This window comes from Cotesia glomerata, linkage group LG6 (assembly GCF_020080835.1).
Source record: "Cotesia glomerata isolate CgM1 linkage group LG6, MPM_Cglom_v2.3, whole genome shotgun sequence".
In the NCBI taxonomy this organism is placed as follows: domain Eukaryota; kingdom Metazoa; phylum Arthropoda; class Insecta; order Hymenoptera; family Braconidae; genus Cotesia; species Cotesia glomerata.
The window spans coordinates 5,152,774-5,169,236 of NC_058163.1; the positions used below are offsets into that span (position 1 = coordinate 5,152,774).

General features: G+C 31.0%; 1 protein-coding gene across 1 annotated transcript; it reads left to right on the top strand.

Annotated features, from left to right (window-relative positions):
- Positions 1–12: 12 nt before the first annotated feature.
- Positions 13–16,463, top strand: LOC123267637 (ATP-binding cassette sub-family C member 4-like). Its single transcript, XM_044732366.1, has 16 exons — positions 13–325; positions 392–502; positions 4,315–4,696; positions 4,840–4,971; positions 5,049–5,240; positions 7,904–8,212; positions 8,296–8,766; positions 8,853–9,158; positions 12,642–12,863; positions 12,946–13,462; positions 13,583–13,813; positions 14,817–15,053; positions 15,127–15,389; positions 15,456–15,895; positions 15,966–16,095; positions 16,177–16,463. The coding sequence occupies exons 1-16, from the start codon at positions 249–251 to the stop codon at positions 16,390–16,392; spliced, it is 4,236 nt and encodes a 1,411-aa protein (XP_044588301.1). The 5' UTR covers positions 13–248; the 3' UTR covers positions 16,393–16,463.

A 16,463-nucleotide genomic window follows, 5' to 3' on the forward strand; every position in this document is an offset into this window, starting at 1 on the left:
TTATATGTAAGACTTGAGGTAGCTTGTTAAAACACCGCATAGAACCAAATACTACGTTAGGATTTACTCAATGTTTTTCTTCAAAATTATATTTACCGGATTCTTGAGTAACAAACCTATAAATTCAGAGTGTAATTAGTTTTTAATTAGTACGTCCAAAGCTCTCAAGCCGAACGGATCGTTTGAAAAATTCAATAGTTTTATTATAAGTACTGAAGAGTGAAGTTTATATTTATTTGAGTTGGAAAATGACGAGAAAAGTTGAAATGAAATTAGAAAAAAATCCTGTTGAAAATGCTAATCCGATAAGTCGATTATTTTTTTGGTGCGTTTAATTAAAAAATTTTGGTTTTTGTCAAGAAAAATATGTTGTAATTGTAATTGTTAACAGGTGGACAGTGAATTTATTTAAGAAAGGCAATCAAGATGGGCTTACCATGGAAGATATGTATGCTCCATTAGCTCATGATGAGTCTAAGGGCTTAACAAACGAGTTGGAAAAGTATGTAATTTCCTTTTATAAACTAAATTTCTCGAGAAAAAAATGGTTGGATCTAATTATATATTATGAGATATGATTGTGTATAGTTATATAACATCTATAGTTATATTTAAATATATATCGTTATATACAATTAATTTACTTAAAAATTTGTATATCAACCTGAGTCGAAATTTAGAGCCTATATAGAACCCTTTAGTCCGAAATAGATCCGACTGAGAGCCCTGTAGTCCCATAGCTCCGATTTTGAACCCACAGATCCGAACATTCACCGAGAGGTCCGATTTTGAACCCTCAATCCGTCAACATTAGCCTCTTCATAAATTTTTATTAACTACAATTAAATTATTCATGACATAAAAAATAAAAAATTAAAAATTAAAAATTAAAATAATATGAATTAACCCATGTACACAGAAAGAAAAATTTCTTGACTGGAGAGTAAAATTCTTGGCTCAAGAAAATTTTCGGGTGCCTGAAGGAAGGCCGAAGTTGTGTTGGCCGAAGTAAAAATTTTTCTTGAAATTCTATTCTTGGTGAAAGTTATTTGTTCTTAATTCAAATTATCATAAATACTTGTTACAATAAGTTTTTGTATTTGATCAAGATTTTTAGACACTTTATGGAAGCAGCGCCACTTACTTCAGCTGAGAAAAAAATTTTCTCACCTTGAGAAAATTTTTCTCTTGAATATTTCATACCCATTTTATATTATTTTAGCGTGCAATTATACATATTAAATGGAAATAAATGATGAAATATTATTTGATCTTCCCATTTGACATGTTAATCAATAAAAATGTAAATGAAAATTTACTTCTATCTTTATATTTCATTTTTTGGAGTAAGAGAGAAATTTTCTCAAGACTAGAAAATTTACTTCTATCAAGAACTAAATTTTTTGGAGCAAGAAGCCGAATTTTCTTAAAACAACAAGATTTTCTTGACTTAAATAAATTTTCTTGGATCAAGATACGTATTTCTTAAAGCAAGACAATGAATTCTGTTGGAATAAGTGAAATTTCTTGTGTTAAAAAAAAAATTTTTTTTTCGCTTAAGAAAATAATTAGGAAGAAAAATATTTTCTTGGCTCGAGTGAACCTTTTTTTCTGTGTAGGAGTCCCCAGAGTTGAACGACGGGGCCAAGCTTGCGCCAAGACTGAACAACTCAGTCTCGGCCGTTCCTTTGGTGAACCAGACTTGAACCAAGACTAGCTCATTTAGTTCTGGCTATTTAATGGTGTGCTAGGCTTGGGTCAAGATTGAATAACTTAGTCTTGGCCATTCAATGGAAAATCTAAAGTTAATTAATCATTAAGTAAGAGAAGGGGGAGGGGGCAAAACGGACCTATTAAGACAAAAATGTTGAAATCCTTAATGTTTTTCTCTGATTTTACGTTTTTTTAGTCCTTTGCCAAGTATTTGATATTAATTTGTTCTGTTTATTGAAAATAAAAAATTGAAAATGTGGGGCAAAATGGGCCACCTTCAGAAAATATTATCATATGAGTTTTTCAACTTGTCTTACTTTTTTTGGCCTTTTACTGAGTTTATGGTATTAATTTTTTTGTGTCTATCGAAATTAAAAAATTGAGAAAAGTGAGAAATCTCAAAAAAATAAAAAAATAAAATTTTTTCAAATGTGGTTCTTTTGGAATAACTTTTAAACGGATTTACCGATCGATTCTAAAAACTAATCAGCTCTTAATCAAAAAACCACGTTGATCGCAACCAGCCCGGTCAAAATCAGTTGATTCGTTAGTTAGTTATCGTTGTCGAAAGAAAACCAAAAAAAGTATTTTTTCCGAATTACTTCGAAATTCCTAGTTCGATCAATTTAAACTGAAAGATTCTTTGTGAGGCTTCAAAAACTGCGTCGAATTCCGCCAACCGTGTAGAAATCGGTTCATTCATTCAAAAGTTACTGCAGTTTAAAAATTCAAAAAATAGTATTTTATTAAACTTCTATCAGATTTTTGGGCTGGGAGAACTCAAAATTACACGAAAGTTATATTTATTAAAAATTGATTTTTCTATCAATTATTAAATTAAAATTTCCATCAATAATTAAAAAATTAAATTTATTAACTAAAAAAATTTTTCTTCTTGATCTGAAGAGAAAAATTCTTAAACTAAGAAATTTATATTAGTTTAAATGAATTTTCTTTGATTCAAGAATTTTTCGTCTTGATTCAACACAATGAATTTCTTTAAAATTATTGTAAAAATTTATTGTTTAACGAATATTTGTTAGCAAATGCTAAAATTTAAAATTTAATAATTTACAGTTAAATTTTTAATATTGATAATTTTAAATATTAAAATTTATAATAAAATATTGAAAATTCACAGAATGGTGTTCAAATTCTAGTGTAATATAAGGACTTGACTTTTGCATTTTTTTAAATTAATAACCATGTGTAAAAAATGTAAAAAATTTTTAAAGAATCTTGGATCATTTTTTTAACAATTTAAGAATATGTTTTGGATAAATTTGGAACATTTTTTATACAATTTTGGAATCTTGTATACAATATTGCTCAATTTAAAAAGAAAAAAATTTTTCTCCCATTGTATAATTTAATATGATCAATTTTTGAAAGATAATTTTTCATTTCTATAACTCTTGGTTATTTAAATAACCTGGGTTACAAATTTAAATAATGCTGTGAAGCGGGAAAGAATAGGAGTTTCCTCCTATAGGGAAGAATAGGGAATATTAAAGCAAATAAGATGTTTGTTGCCGTAAGATGGACGGCGGAGTTCACGAAATGGTCCACCTTTACAAGCATGTGATTGTTGTGCAAACATGCTTGTAAATCTACTTCTGTAGTACGTTTCTGTTCTTCAGAAACTGTACTTTCATAAAATCCCCAGGGGGTAGAAATTCTATTTAGTATAGAAGTAGTTATTTCACAAATAAGATATTTTTTTAATTTTTTTTTAATTTTTTTTTTTCTTTTTTTAAAGCAAATTAGAAATTAAAGAAAATTATAGGGAAGAATAGGGAAAGAATAGGAAAATTAGGAAAAAGTTATGAGAGATTTACACACACACACACACACACACACACACACACACACACACACACACACACACACACACACACACACACACACACACACACACACACACACACACACACACACACACACATACAGGCACGGTGACATCACCGCGGGAATAGTCAGGGAAGCTTCCTAGGACCTCAAAACGTCGAGATCTGATGAAAACTCGATTTTCGAAAAACAGGGTAAAAACAATAACTTCCCGATTTTTGAAAATTTTCAATTTTCTTAGCAGGAAGTTAAAAATTTTGTTATTTTCATTTTTTTCCACTAAATCGCGTGTTCAGATTCCACTGACCCAAATATAATCATATATAAATTTGCAGACACAAAAAAAAAATGTTCTTGAATCAAGTATATAATTTTGAAGAACTTAATATTCTTGATTTGAGCAGAAAAATTCTTGATTTAAGGTAATTTTACTTGGTTCAAGAATTTTTCGTCTTGATTCAAGACAATTACCCTCTTCCAAATTATATTTTTGGTTCAATAATTTTTCTCTTGAATCAAATTAATTTTTTTTTTCAGTGTAACGATATATTCTGATATATGATCAGATATGACTTCTTGGATAACAACGAATCGTTAAATATAATTACATGTTATAGATAATTGTATGTTCGAAGATATATTTTCTCATATAAAGTTAGATCCTACCAATATTTAAATCTAATTAAATGTCATCAGATCTAATAATTTCTTCTCGGGTTAACAAATTATTAAATAACAATCACGTTTAATCAGGGCATGGAACGATGAACTCAAAAAAAGTATGTGCAATAAACCAAAGAACATTCACGATGGAAACCAAATAAAACCACCCGAACCAAGTTTAATCAAAGCTATTTTCCGGACATTTTGGTTAAAAAATTTGTACATCGGACTGCTTTTACTTTTTCAAACAGTAATTTTGCGCAGTGTCCAGCCTATTTTCCAAGCCCAGGTAATAAGTTTTTTTGATTCTGGAGATAAGAATTTAACAACACGCAATGAAACTTTGGGGTATGCAAGTGCTCTTATTGCTACAACACTTGGAGTCACGTTTATTATGCACCATACGAATGTTGACAGTCAACAAATTGGGATGAGAATACGAATAGCTTGCTGTTCGCTTATTTACAGAAAAGTAAGCCATCCATTTTTATTAACATGTATTATTTTAAATAATCAAGAATAAATTACTAGAATGCAAAATGAAGAATATGCATTTATAAGCATAAATTACTGTTTTAAATAGTAAGTGTAAAATATGTTTTGTCCATTCAACAGAGCCTTCGCTTGAGCAAATCAGCTCTTGACACTACCGCAGGAGGCCAAATAATTAATCTTCTTAGTAACGATGTCAATCGCTTCGATCTTTTGCCGATGTACTTTAATTATTTATGGATTATGCCGATACAGGTTTGATTTTTGAATTCAATTATAATATGTCGTGAAAGAAAGTAAATTTTTATAAATATATTTTGACTTATTTTAAGATCGTCGTTGTTGGTTATATTATGTGGCAAAGTATTGGGATTTATACACTTATTGGTTTCGGCTCACTTTTTTTGCTAACAATTCCAATACAGGCATATGCGTCGATACTCAGTGGAAAACTCAGAGCATCTATCGCAGGATTAACTGATCGACGAGTTCAACTCATGAGTGAATTAGTTGCTGGGATTCAAGTAATGTTGCTTAATTAAAAACAATTGTATTGTCATTGGCAAGAGAAAACTGCCGGATTACCCGCTTTCTATTATTTTTTTCACAATTTTAGCTAAATCATTTATCAGGCTGAGCTAAAAAATCAATTAATTTTTTTTTTTTAATAACATTTTGAAAGTATAAAATTTTAAACAAATCTTTCCTAATCATTAATTCATCTATTAATTAAAGAATTTCAAGGTTACGAAAATTAAATTGTAAATACAGATAAATTGCGTTGCTATAATTCCAAAAAAGCGTACTTTAAATTATGCCCGCTTTTTACTCTGTAAAATCAAAAGGGCGTTTAAAAATTTTTTTTTTTCGCCAATCAACTATGAAATGTAAAAAAAGGCCATTCGGCAGCCGAAATGGAAGTAGATTTTTCAAATAAAGAAAATCGATTATTAATAAAATAATATAAATACTAATAACGTATAACTTAGTTTATGAATTAAAAACAAAATTCAATAATAAGTTTAAAACTATTTAGAACAAATTTTGGAAAAAAAATTATCTTGTGAAGAAAAAGTTTCTTAAATACTTATCAAACAATTGCAAAGATTATAAGATTTGAATTATAAATGTCCAAATTTTAAGTAATCGCTTAGGAACAACAGTTTCCAAGTTAATCAGAATTTTAAAACCGGACAAAATTTTAATTGAAGAAAACAATATTTAGAACTAATTTGTGACATATTTACTGACGACCTACCCAAAAACATTACACGAAAGACTGATCAATATCGTAACTATTGAATTTACATCATGATTAAGCTATGATGCAGACAATAATTCTAAAACGGCTGCAACAGTAAAACTCATTAAACGAACTCTAAAAGGGGTAATATTGAGGCTATTACCACTTCTGAGTAGTGAAAATTGAAGCTTATTAAAAGACCTTTACGATGCATTTTACCGAATTTTAATATCTTGTCTAGTTCAGTAACTATACCAAGTTGCAGTAGTAAAAACAGCAATTTTTACGATTTTCAAAATTTCAAAATCCTGTAATTTTCAAATTACTCGTCCGATTAAGCTCATCTTAGAACTTAACCTTGGTTTTGATCGATAGATAAAGCATGTTGAGTTTGAGAAGAATCGGTTATAAATTGAAAATGCTATCGTGTTGACAAGCCGCGTTATATCGTATATATAGATATATAAACTTTTGAACTATATGTATTTTTTGACTCAGCTCGACAAACTGAGTCAGAAAATGGCTAAATTTTTTAAAAGTTGCGCCATGAGGACGGCTGCAATAGTTAGATTTTTATAAAATCTACTAAAAAAGTGAATATCTGAAAAAAAAATGAAACAAAAAAAAAAAGAGCGTATATGAATAAATGGTAAAAATTTCTTCTAAGGACTTCAAATTTCGAGATCTAATAAAAGTTGATTTTGGAAATTAACAAGAAGTTAAATATTTTATTTTACACTAGCAGTCCGCCCGGCTTCGCACGGGTATTTAATAAAAATTTCAAAATTAATTATAATATTATATAGCCTATATCACCCGGGGATAGTGTAGCTTCTCAATAGTGAAAAAATTTTTCAAATCGGTTCAGTAGTTTTGGAGCTTATTCAATACAAACAAACAAACAATCAAATCTCCCCTTTTTATAACATTAGTATAGATTAATTTTTTTTTAGTGAATTTTCACAAAATACGAAAAATTGAAAACTTCGATAAATTGGGATGTATTAGTGTTTTCAATATCACTTCCAAAAATCAATTTTTCATGAGATCTCGACGTTTTGAGATCCTTAGAAGCTATTTTGGACATTAAAAATTGTCAGAAAAAATTTTCTTTTGCGTTATTTAACTAGATTTTTACTTTTTTACATTTGCAAGCTGATTAGAGATTAAAGATAAAAAAAAATTTTTTATACGTTCATTTGGCATTATTAATGCGTTCAATTTCCTTTGAAAATATATATCGTTTGAATTTTTTTTTTTTTTTGGAAGTTTCAAGAAGAAAATGCGTTTAGAAAAACAGTAAAAAATTGCGATGATGGCTTAATATTGATGTTAACAACTTAAGGTATTTGTCGTGGTTAAGGCATACCGTCAGAAAATTCTAAATTTTTGTATACTTATTAAGGATATGATGATACACTTACCCTAAAAATTTGAAGTCGATTGACCACCCATAACTCGAGATGATTTCAATTAAAAATTGGATATTTAACATTGATTGCATACGCTCTCTGCAGTTCTGCACCAGTTTCTTAGTTATAAAAAAAACTAACTGTCAGAAATTTAAAAAAAACTGAGTCTTTTAATGAATTTGTTGTGAGTTTAAAAAAATATAAAAAATTTTTAACTGTCTAATTGTTTATAAATAACGGATTAAAGCTTAACAATTTATGAAAAAGTATACATATCTACTAAGATATAAAGTATATATATCTATTATATATCTACAAAGTCGGACAGAAGTAATTGTATGGGTTGCATCTCCACGGGTACAGTCTTGCGCAAAAATTATGGATTACTTAGCTACAAGCTCATATACTTTTGCGGCGCGTATAATCTCTAATTTTTTGACAATATTATACCACGACAACTACCTTAACCCTTTACAACATTTTTTTTGAATGATATATTCATTTATTTCTTGTATACTATTGTAATTTACAGGTAATAAAGATGTATGCATGGGAGAAACCATTCAACAAAATAGTTTCTCAAACAAGATTAGCTGAAATAAAAAAAATACATAGCTCATCGAATGTTCGTGGATTGTATACATCTTTAATGGTCTTTACTGAACGGACAACGCTTTATGTAACACTTATTGCTTTTGTATTGATGGGAAACCCCATGAAAGCTGATATCACATTTCAATTGTCAAGTTACTTCAATATACTGCAAATGGTAGTTGCTATATACTTCCCACAAGCACTGATATTGTTCAGCGAAGCTATAATTTCCATCAAAAGGATAGAAGTACAATTGTTTTTTTAAATTGCGACTACAAATTAGCAATAAACATATTACAATTTCGATGTATTTGTTTTGGTATGTTGCAGGAATTTTTATTACTCGATGAAATTTCTAAATCTCAGGATTCAAACAAAATTATCAAACTAGCAAGTCTGACAAATCCCACAAAATCATCTGCTAAAATAACTAGCGCAGTTAGAATCGAACTGGATAAAGTATCAGCCAATTGGATAATTGGACAATTACCTCCGATATTGTGCGATGTGACATTGAAAGTCAAACCAGGAGAATTGTGTACTTTAGTCGGTCCAGTTGGATCTGGAAAATCTTCTCTATTAAATTTATTACTGCAAGAGTTACCAGTTAGCGCTGGAACGGTTGGACTCTTTCAGTTTGAAAATGAAAAACCAATTGGGTTTAAATCTAAGCACAGATTCATCCAAGACAATCCTGAGATGACAATATCATACGCAAGTCAAGATCCGTGGCTTTTTTCAGGAACTATCAGAGAAAACATACTTTTTGGACTTGAGTATGATCATACGCGATATCGTGAGGTTAAATTATTATCAATTACATATTTTTGTTGCATTCGTTTCAATCGCCTGGTGGGTAATGTAATAGTAAATTATAAAATTTCTAGGTAACAAGAGTGTGCTCGCTTTTGAAGGATTTTCAGCAGTTTCCAAATGGAGACTTAACTTCTGTTGGAGAGCGCGGAGCATCACTTTCAGGAGGCCAGAGAGCTAGAGTAAATCTTGCAAGAGCTATCTATAAACAAGCTGATTTGTATCTTTTGGATGATCCTCTCAGTGCAGTTGATGCTCGTGTTGCTCGAATTCTTTTCAACGAATGTATTTCTAAGTATCTTCATGGAAAAACTCGGATTCTCGTTACTCATCAGCTGAATTATTTAAAACAAGCGGATACTATTGCTATGATTGATCGAGTAAGAATGTTTAAAGTTTTACTTATTTCTATATGACTACTACTATCAGCTTCGTTACAATTAACTATCATCACCATTATATGTAATAGGGTGTGCCAAAATTCAATTTCCGTGTTTGGGCACTTCCAGCCAAATGCGGAAATTTAAAATTCCAATTTTAAAAGGTTCTTCACGGAAATTGTGGCACACTCTAGTACGTAATCATCATTGCTCATCATAATAATTCATCACAAGATTCATCAGCAATCATCTATATAAGAGAATTAAAAAAATTTTGTCTCTGGCGTATTTATATGATAAAATAATTTATTAACTTCCCGCTAAGAAAATCAATGATTTTCGAAAAATTGGGAAGTTATTGGTTTTACTCCGTTTTGCAAAAATCGAGGCTTCAACAGATCTCGACATTTTGAAGCCCTAAGAAGCTTTCCTGACTATTTTTACGATGATGTCCGTACGTCTGTATGTATGTGGGTGTGGGTGTGTGTATGTATGTGTATGTAAACCTCTTATAACTTCTGAACGGCTTGACCGATTTGATCGCAATTGGTGTCATTCAAGAGGTCTTTGCCAAACTTAAATTTCCTGTAGGTTAGAACCGATTCGGATCAGTAGATTTCGAGAAATTGTAAAAAAAGTGAAAAAAAAAGTTGTTTTTTTTTAATTTTTTTAAAATATCCCCGAATTGGCTGAACCGATTGATTTCAAAAACTAATCAGCTCTTAACCTTGAAAACCTACATCGATTGCCACCAAAAGCGTCAGAATCGGTTGATGCGATCGTGAGATATCGTTGTCAAAAAAAATCGCAAAAAGTGTTTTTTTGTAATAACTCCGAAATGTTTCATCAGATCAATTTTTTGTTCCAAATTATTTATAGAGCTTAAAAAACTACATAGATCGCCGCCAACCGCGTGAAAATCGGTTGATTCATTCAAAAGTTATAGCAGTTTGAAAATTTTAAGAATCGTGTTTCATCGAACTGATAAGATTTTTGAGCTCGAAGAATTCAAAAAAGCATAGGAAAGCTATCTCTTTGAGCTTGGAGAGCTCAAAATAACACATAAATTATATTTTTGAATTCGAAGACCTCAAAAACGTCATAAGTGCAATTTTAAGCGCCTAGGTATGAAATTAGCGGGAAGTTGTAGGGATGGCCTTCAGGGTCAACCGTTTTCCTAATTTTTTTAAAATTAATTTAGTATTATTAGAAAGGTCTTGACCTGAATCTGTGCCTTTTCAATGTTTGATTTACTTTTCAGCAATGGTTAATTTATAGTGATAAGTTTTCAAAGTAGTTCTAAATAGATTTGCAATTCGCGATAAACAAAATTTGTTTAGTTATTTATTTTGTTTTGTACATGTGAATGTAGTTATAGGTCAAAAATTAATTTATATAATTAAAAGACTAAAAATATTTTTTTAATGGGTATATATTTATCATAAATTAGTTTTGATATTTTTTCAGCGATAGTCATTTATGATTTAAATAATTGAAAGGGTAAGAAAAATTTTGTGACGAGCATATTATTATTTTTAAAGGAATTTTTATAGTTAAATTTAGTATCATCAGAAAGGTCTTGATAAGAATTAGTACCTTTTTATTTTATATATTTTTTAGTAGTAAATTTTTTAGATCAAGTTTTCGGAGGAGTTTTGATAGTTTGTTTGTCCCGGGAAAAAATGATCAGACCTGACCATGCCTGTTCATGTATGATCAGGCCTGAAATTAGACATGATCATGCCTGTCCATGCCTGCTCATGTCTGAAGCGTCAAATACGCTCAGGCCTGTTCATGTCTGATCAGACCTGTCCATGCCTGTTCATGTCTGACGGGTTAGATACGCTCAGGTTTGATCAGGCCTGTTCATGCCTTTACATATCTGATCAGATCTGTTCATGTCTGAAGCGTCAAATGCGCTCAGGTCTAATCAGGCCTGCTCATGTCTGATCAGGCCTGTCCATACCTGTCCATGTCTGTTCATGTCTGAAGGGTTAAATACGCTCATCTCTGATCAGGCCTGTCCGTGCCTATAAAAGTTAATTAAATTTACCCTACGGTAGGTTTTTAATGATAATCAAAATACTTTTATTTATTCAATAATAAAATATACCGTTTATTGATAATTTACAAATTTATTAATCGAAATTAATGTACATACACTGAACATATTCAAAAATTTTTTTTTAGCATATTTGGTCCTTAGCATGAATAGACATGGACAGGTATGATCGGGCCTGAGCGTATTTAACGCTTGAGATATGAACAGACATGGACAGGTATAATCAGTCCTGAGCGTATTTAACGCTTCAGACATGAACAGGGATGAACAGACATGGACAGGCATGACCAGGCATGGACAGGTATGATCAGACCTGAGCGTATTTAACACTTCAGACATGAACAGGCATCCAGGCATGACCATTTCTAATTTCAGGCCTGATCATACATGAACAGACATGAGCAGGTCTAATTTCAGGCCTGATCATATATGAACAGGCATGGTCAGGTCTGATCATTTTTTTCCGGGTAGATTTGATCAGACTTGCATAGTCAGAGATGTGATAAAAATTTTTTCTTTGACGAAAAAAATTTTTTTGGTCATCACAAAAAGTGCAAAATTATTTTTATCATTACGTTTAAATAATTTTGAAATAAAAAATTTGTTACATTTCCTATGGATGTTTTGGTCTGCTCTGCTTCTGCCTAATATTAAAATCATTACTTATTTTATTATTTAAATAAATGTGATGTTATAATGAGATTCGGTTAAATAAATAAATTAGGACTATCAAAATATATTATAAAATCAATTTTTATATTATATTTATGATAAACTTATTCGATACGTTATGTACTTCATAGAATTGTTGTCACATAAGATAGCAGCACAGCAGGCGGGAACTTCAAGGTGCACGGGTATCACCAAGGTTAAACAGCATTGAGCGTGGTCAGTAGTTGGATGGGTGACTGCTGGTGATACAGCCGTACAATTATATGTAATCATTTTTTTTTAATTTTTATTTATTATAGAGAATTGCGTATGACTATCAAATACTATATCCATAAAATTAAGCAAAATAATTAATTAAAAGTAACAATGGGCTTTCAGACCTGACCATGTCTGATCAGGCCTGATCAGGTCAATTCATGCCTGATCAGGCATGGTCATTTTTCATGTCTGATCAGGCCTGAAGACTCATGCCTGTTCATATCTGATCAGGTCTGATCATTTTTTCCCGGGGTTCTACAAATTTTTTCCATCACATTTGTTCATTAACTATTTATAATTGATCCTATGATAGCACTATTATTTTTAAAACTTCTTTCAAAAGTACCCAAACTATGTATCATGTCATACATATCAAAAAATCATTAAGCCAAAGTATTCTTATTCATAATCCGTAAATCTCGGTAGTCACATAGTGATTGCAGGTTGTAAGTCTTCATTATCTTGATTATTAATATTATCTTTTTTATTAGGGATGTATTAAACATCAAGGTACATTTGATACCTTAATGAAAATCAACCCAGAATTCAACAATTTGTTAAATAACATGAAAACAAATGATACAGAATCACTTCAAGATGCAAATGAAAACCATAGTCCCAAAAAACTTTCTGAAGAAGTAAACTTTTTTTCTAGATTTGACAAGTCAAGAACTTCACGCATTTCGATTAGATCTCAAGACAGTTACCAATTCGTAAGTAATAGATTTGAATTATTCAAAATATCAAAACTATTCAAATAAGTTATTAAAGAATCACTCTGTATTATCATATTAGTTACCCTATCAAGAGTTTACCACAGCAGAATGTAATACACAAGTCGACTCAGAAACAATGGAGTCAGGGCGAATGTCAAACAAAGTTTACTATCGATATTTCCGTGAAGGAGGAAGTATTATTATTCTTATAATTATGATTATTATCTACATTTTATCTCAAATAGCGACAAGTGGCGCTGATTATTGGCTCAGCTACTGGACAAACTTAGAAACCATCAGAAATAAGTGTGGAAGTTCTGCGAAAAACAACTGTTTAGTTTCTGAATTTGAATATAAATTGATGGTTAATAATACTTTTTTCCAATCACTTTCACTTCTTGACAGCGATGGATTTTTATCTACGATATATGCGGTTCACATTTATACAGCATGTATCGTCGGGTGTATCGTTTTAGTTATCTTAAGAAGTTTCTTTTTCATGCACGTTTGCATGAATGCTGGAAGAAAACTACATAATCACATGTTTTCAAATGTTCTGCAAGCAACGATGAACTTCTTTCATACAAATCCTTCTGGTAATTTCAAATTGCTTAAAACATATTGGATAAATGATGATGCAAAACATCATTGTGTTCGCTATCACTAATTTTTATCTTTTCTTCACAAATATTTTAATTGTTACACTCTTATTTCAGGGCGAATTTTGAACAGATTCTCAAAAGATGTTGGCGCAATGGATGAACTGCTTCCCCGAGCTATGCTCGAAGCTATTCAAATTTTTCTTGTAATGACAGGAATATTAGTTATCATAACGAGCGTTAATCCTTGGATGGGCATACCTATTGTAATTATGGGAACAATATTCTATCTAATACGGATTTATTATCTAAACACAGCTCAGGACATTAAACGATTGGAGGGTATTGGTATGTATTAATCAATAGATCTAATCACCAAATACAGTAGAATCTCGTTAAATCGAACCTCGATAAGTCAAAAATCTCCTAAACTCGAAGAAATGTTTCATCCCCTGCCCTCCAAGCCCCAAAACCTCCGTTGATCGGAATTTTTACTCTCTATAAGTCGAAATAATTAGTGACTCCCTACAAGCTGTTTCTGTACATATTTTCCCTCCATAACTCGAAAAATTAAATTTTACCTCTGTATCTCGAACATAGCAATGTTTTATTTTACAACCTTTACAACTCGATTATTTGAAACTTTTAAGATGATTCGAATAATACGACATGCGCTCTATGGGTTTCCATCAAAGAGGCAAGAACCGCATTGAATACTTTACGAATTTTTATAGTAAATCAAAATATGTGTGTCATCTCTGCAAATTTGAATTTTTATTTATTTTAGCCCTCTAACTCAAAATTTATAAAAATGAATCTCAACCTCTTTATGTCGAATCAAAATCCACCTAAGTCGAAATCCTCTATAACTCGAATTTTTTTGCCTCTCCCTTGGAGTTCGAGTTATAGAATTTCTACTGTACTTATCGTCATTATTCTTCAAAATACACTGTGAAAAAATGATTTTTTAGAAAACAAAGTATTCGTGTTACCATAATTTAAATTGTTGGAAATTTTTAACACTTTTTTTCTTCAGCTGAATGAAGAAATCACATTTTTCTTGGAGTGTTTTTTTTATAAAATCAAGTTTTTTTTTCACACAGAAAGAAACAATTTTAAAGAAAGACAAGTATTTCATTCAAACTTCAATTTCTTGATTTGTATGAAAAAGAAACTTAATTCTCCAAACAAAAATGTGATTTCTTAAGCTCAGAAAGAAAAATATTGAAAATTTCGAACAATCCAAATTCTTGTAACAAGAGTGCACTTTTTTCTTAAGTAACTTTTTCTATCAGAGTAGAACAAAAAGTTCAATCGTTCAAGGGTTATATATAAAAATTAAATATTTCAGCAAAAAGTCCAGTTTTTTCTCATGTCAGCACTACATTAGATGGTTTGATGACCATTCGAAGCCGTGGAAAAGATGTAGAAAGAATGTTATGCAACGAATTTGATCATTATCAAGATATCCACACGGGAGCATGGTATCTAACAATCACTACAGGATCAGCATTTGGACTTATTCTTGACTTAATTTCTTGTGTTTTTGTCACATGTGTCTGTTATTCATTAATTCTTATGGATCCTGGTAATTATCATTAATTAATTTGATGGATCAGCTTTGCATAAGGTTGCTGACGATAACTGTTGTTTGCTTTTAGAAAACACATTTGGTGGATCTGTTGGTTTGGCTATATCACAGTCACTAATTTTGACCGGTATGCTTCAGTATGGTGTGAAGCAAACAGCTGAAGTACAGTCGCAAATGACATCGGTTGAAAGAATTATCCAGTACACCGATTTGCCGAAGGAAGGTCCAATGGAATCAACACATCCACCACCAAGCGACTGGCCATCAAAGGGTGACGTCAAATGGCAAAATGTGTCTATGAGTTATAAAGCTGAAGATCCACCTGTACTGAAGGTATAGAATACTTTGACTGATCGAGTCAGATCTGATAAGATATCAATTAACTGTATGTTTTTCCAGAACATTGATCTCGTTATAGAGTCAGGCTGGAAAGTTGGAGTCGTTGGAAGAACTGGTGCTGGAAAATCTTCTTTAATATCAGCCCTTTTCCGTTTAGCAGATGATGGTCTGCAAGGGAAGATAATAATTGACGATTTGGACACAAAAAGCATTGGCCTTCAAGATCTGCGAGCTCATATATCGATAATCCCGCAAGAGCCTATCCTTTTCTCAGAAACTTTGAGATATAACCTGGATCCATTCGGCAAGTATTCTGATAATGATATATGGGAAGCTCTAAGAGAAGTTGAACTGAACGATTTGACTCTTGATCAATGGGTTACTGAGAGTGGGTCAAACTTCAGTGTTGGTCAGCGTCAATTAATATGTCTTGCGAGAGCATTGTTACGAAACAATAAGATTCTTGTTTTGGATGAAGCTACTGCTAATATTGATTCTCAGTAAGTATTGCTTAATAATATACGAATGTATTGTTCAGTACATAATTTTTATTACTGACGGTGATTATAGGACTGATGCGATGATTCAGCGAACAATTAGAACGAAGTTTGCCAATTGTACCGTAATAACAATAGCGCATCGTTTGAATACAATCATCGACAGTGACAGGGTGCTGGTGATGGACAATGGAAATGCTGCGGTATTTATTAAAAATAAATTTTTATTTTTGTCTAGAAATTAAATTGAGTGAATAACTCATTTAATTGGTTTTATTTTCTAGGAATTTGGAAGTCCGTATGAATTACTTATTGAGAATTCCAAAAGTATGTTTGCTGAAATGGTTGATCAAACTGGAAGTATAATGGCAGAGAAACTTCGTGAAGAAGTTATCAAATATCATAATGAAAGGGAGAGTTTTGAAACATTTGATGATGACGAAAATCAGCAAATGTACGACATAGATTCAAGTACAATTATAGATAGTATTAAACTCTAATTTTAAAAATATAACGAAGATTTGGATATTCGATTTATTTAAATATTATAAATAAATTTAATATTTTTGAA

Bases quoted from the DNA above. Each gene is read 5' to 3' on its own strand.
- LOC123267637 (XM_044732366.1), top strand. From the start codon at position 249: ATGACGAGAAAAGTTGAAATGAAATTAGAAAAAAATCCTGTTGAAAAT. The intron at 8,213-8,295 runs GTACAATTGTTT...GGTATGTTGCAG, and splicing joins TTTCCATCAAAAGGATAGAA to GAATTTTTATTACTCGATGA. The intron at 16,096-16,176 runs GTATTTATTAAA...TTTATTTTCTAG, and splicing joins TGGACAATGGAAATGCTGCG to GAATTTGGAAGTCCGTATGA.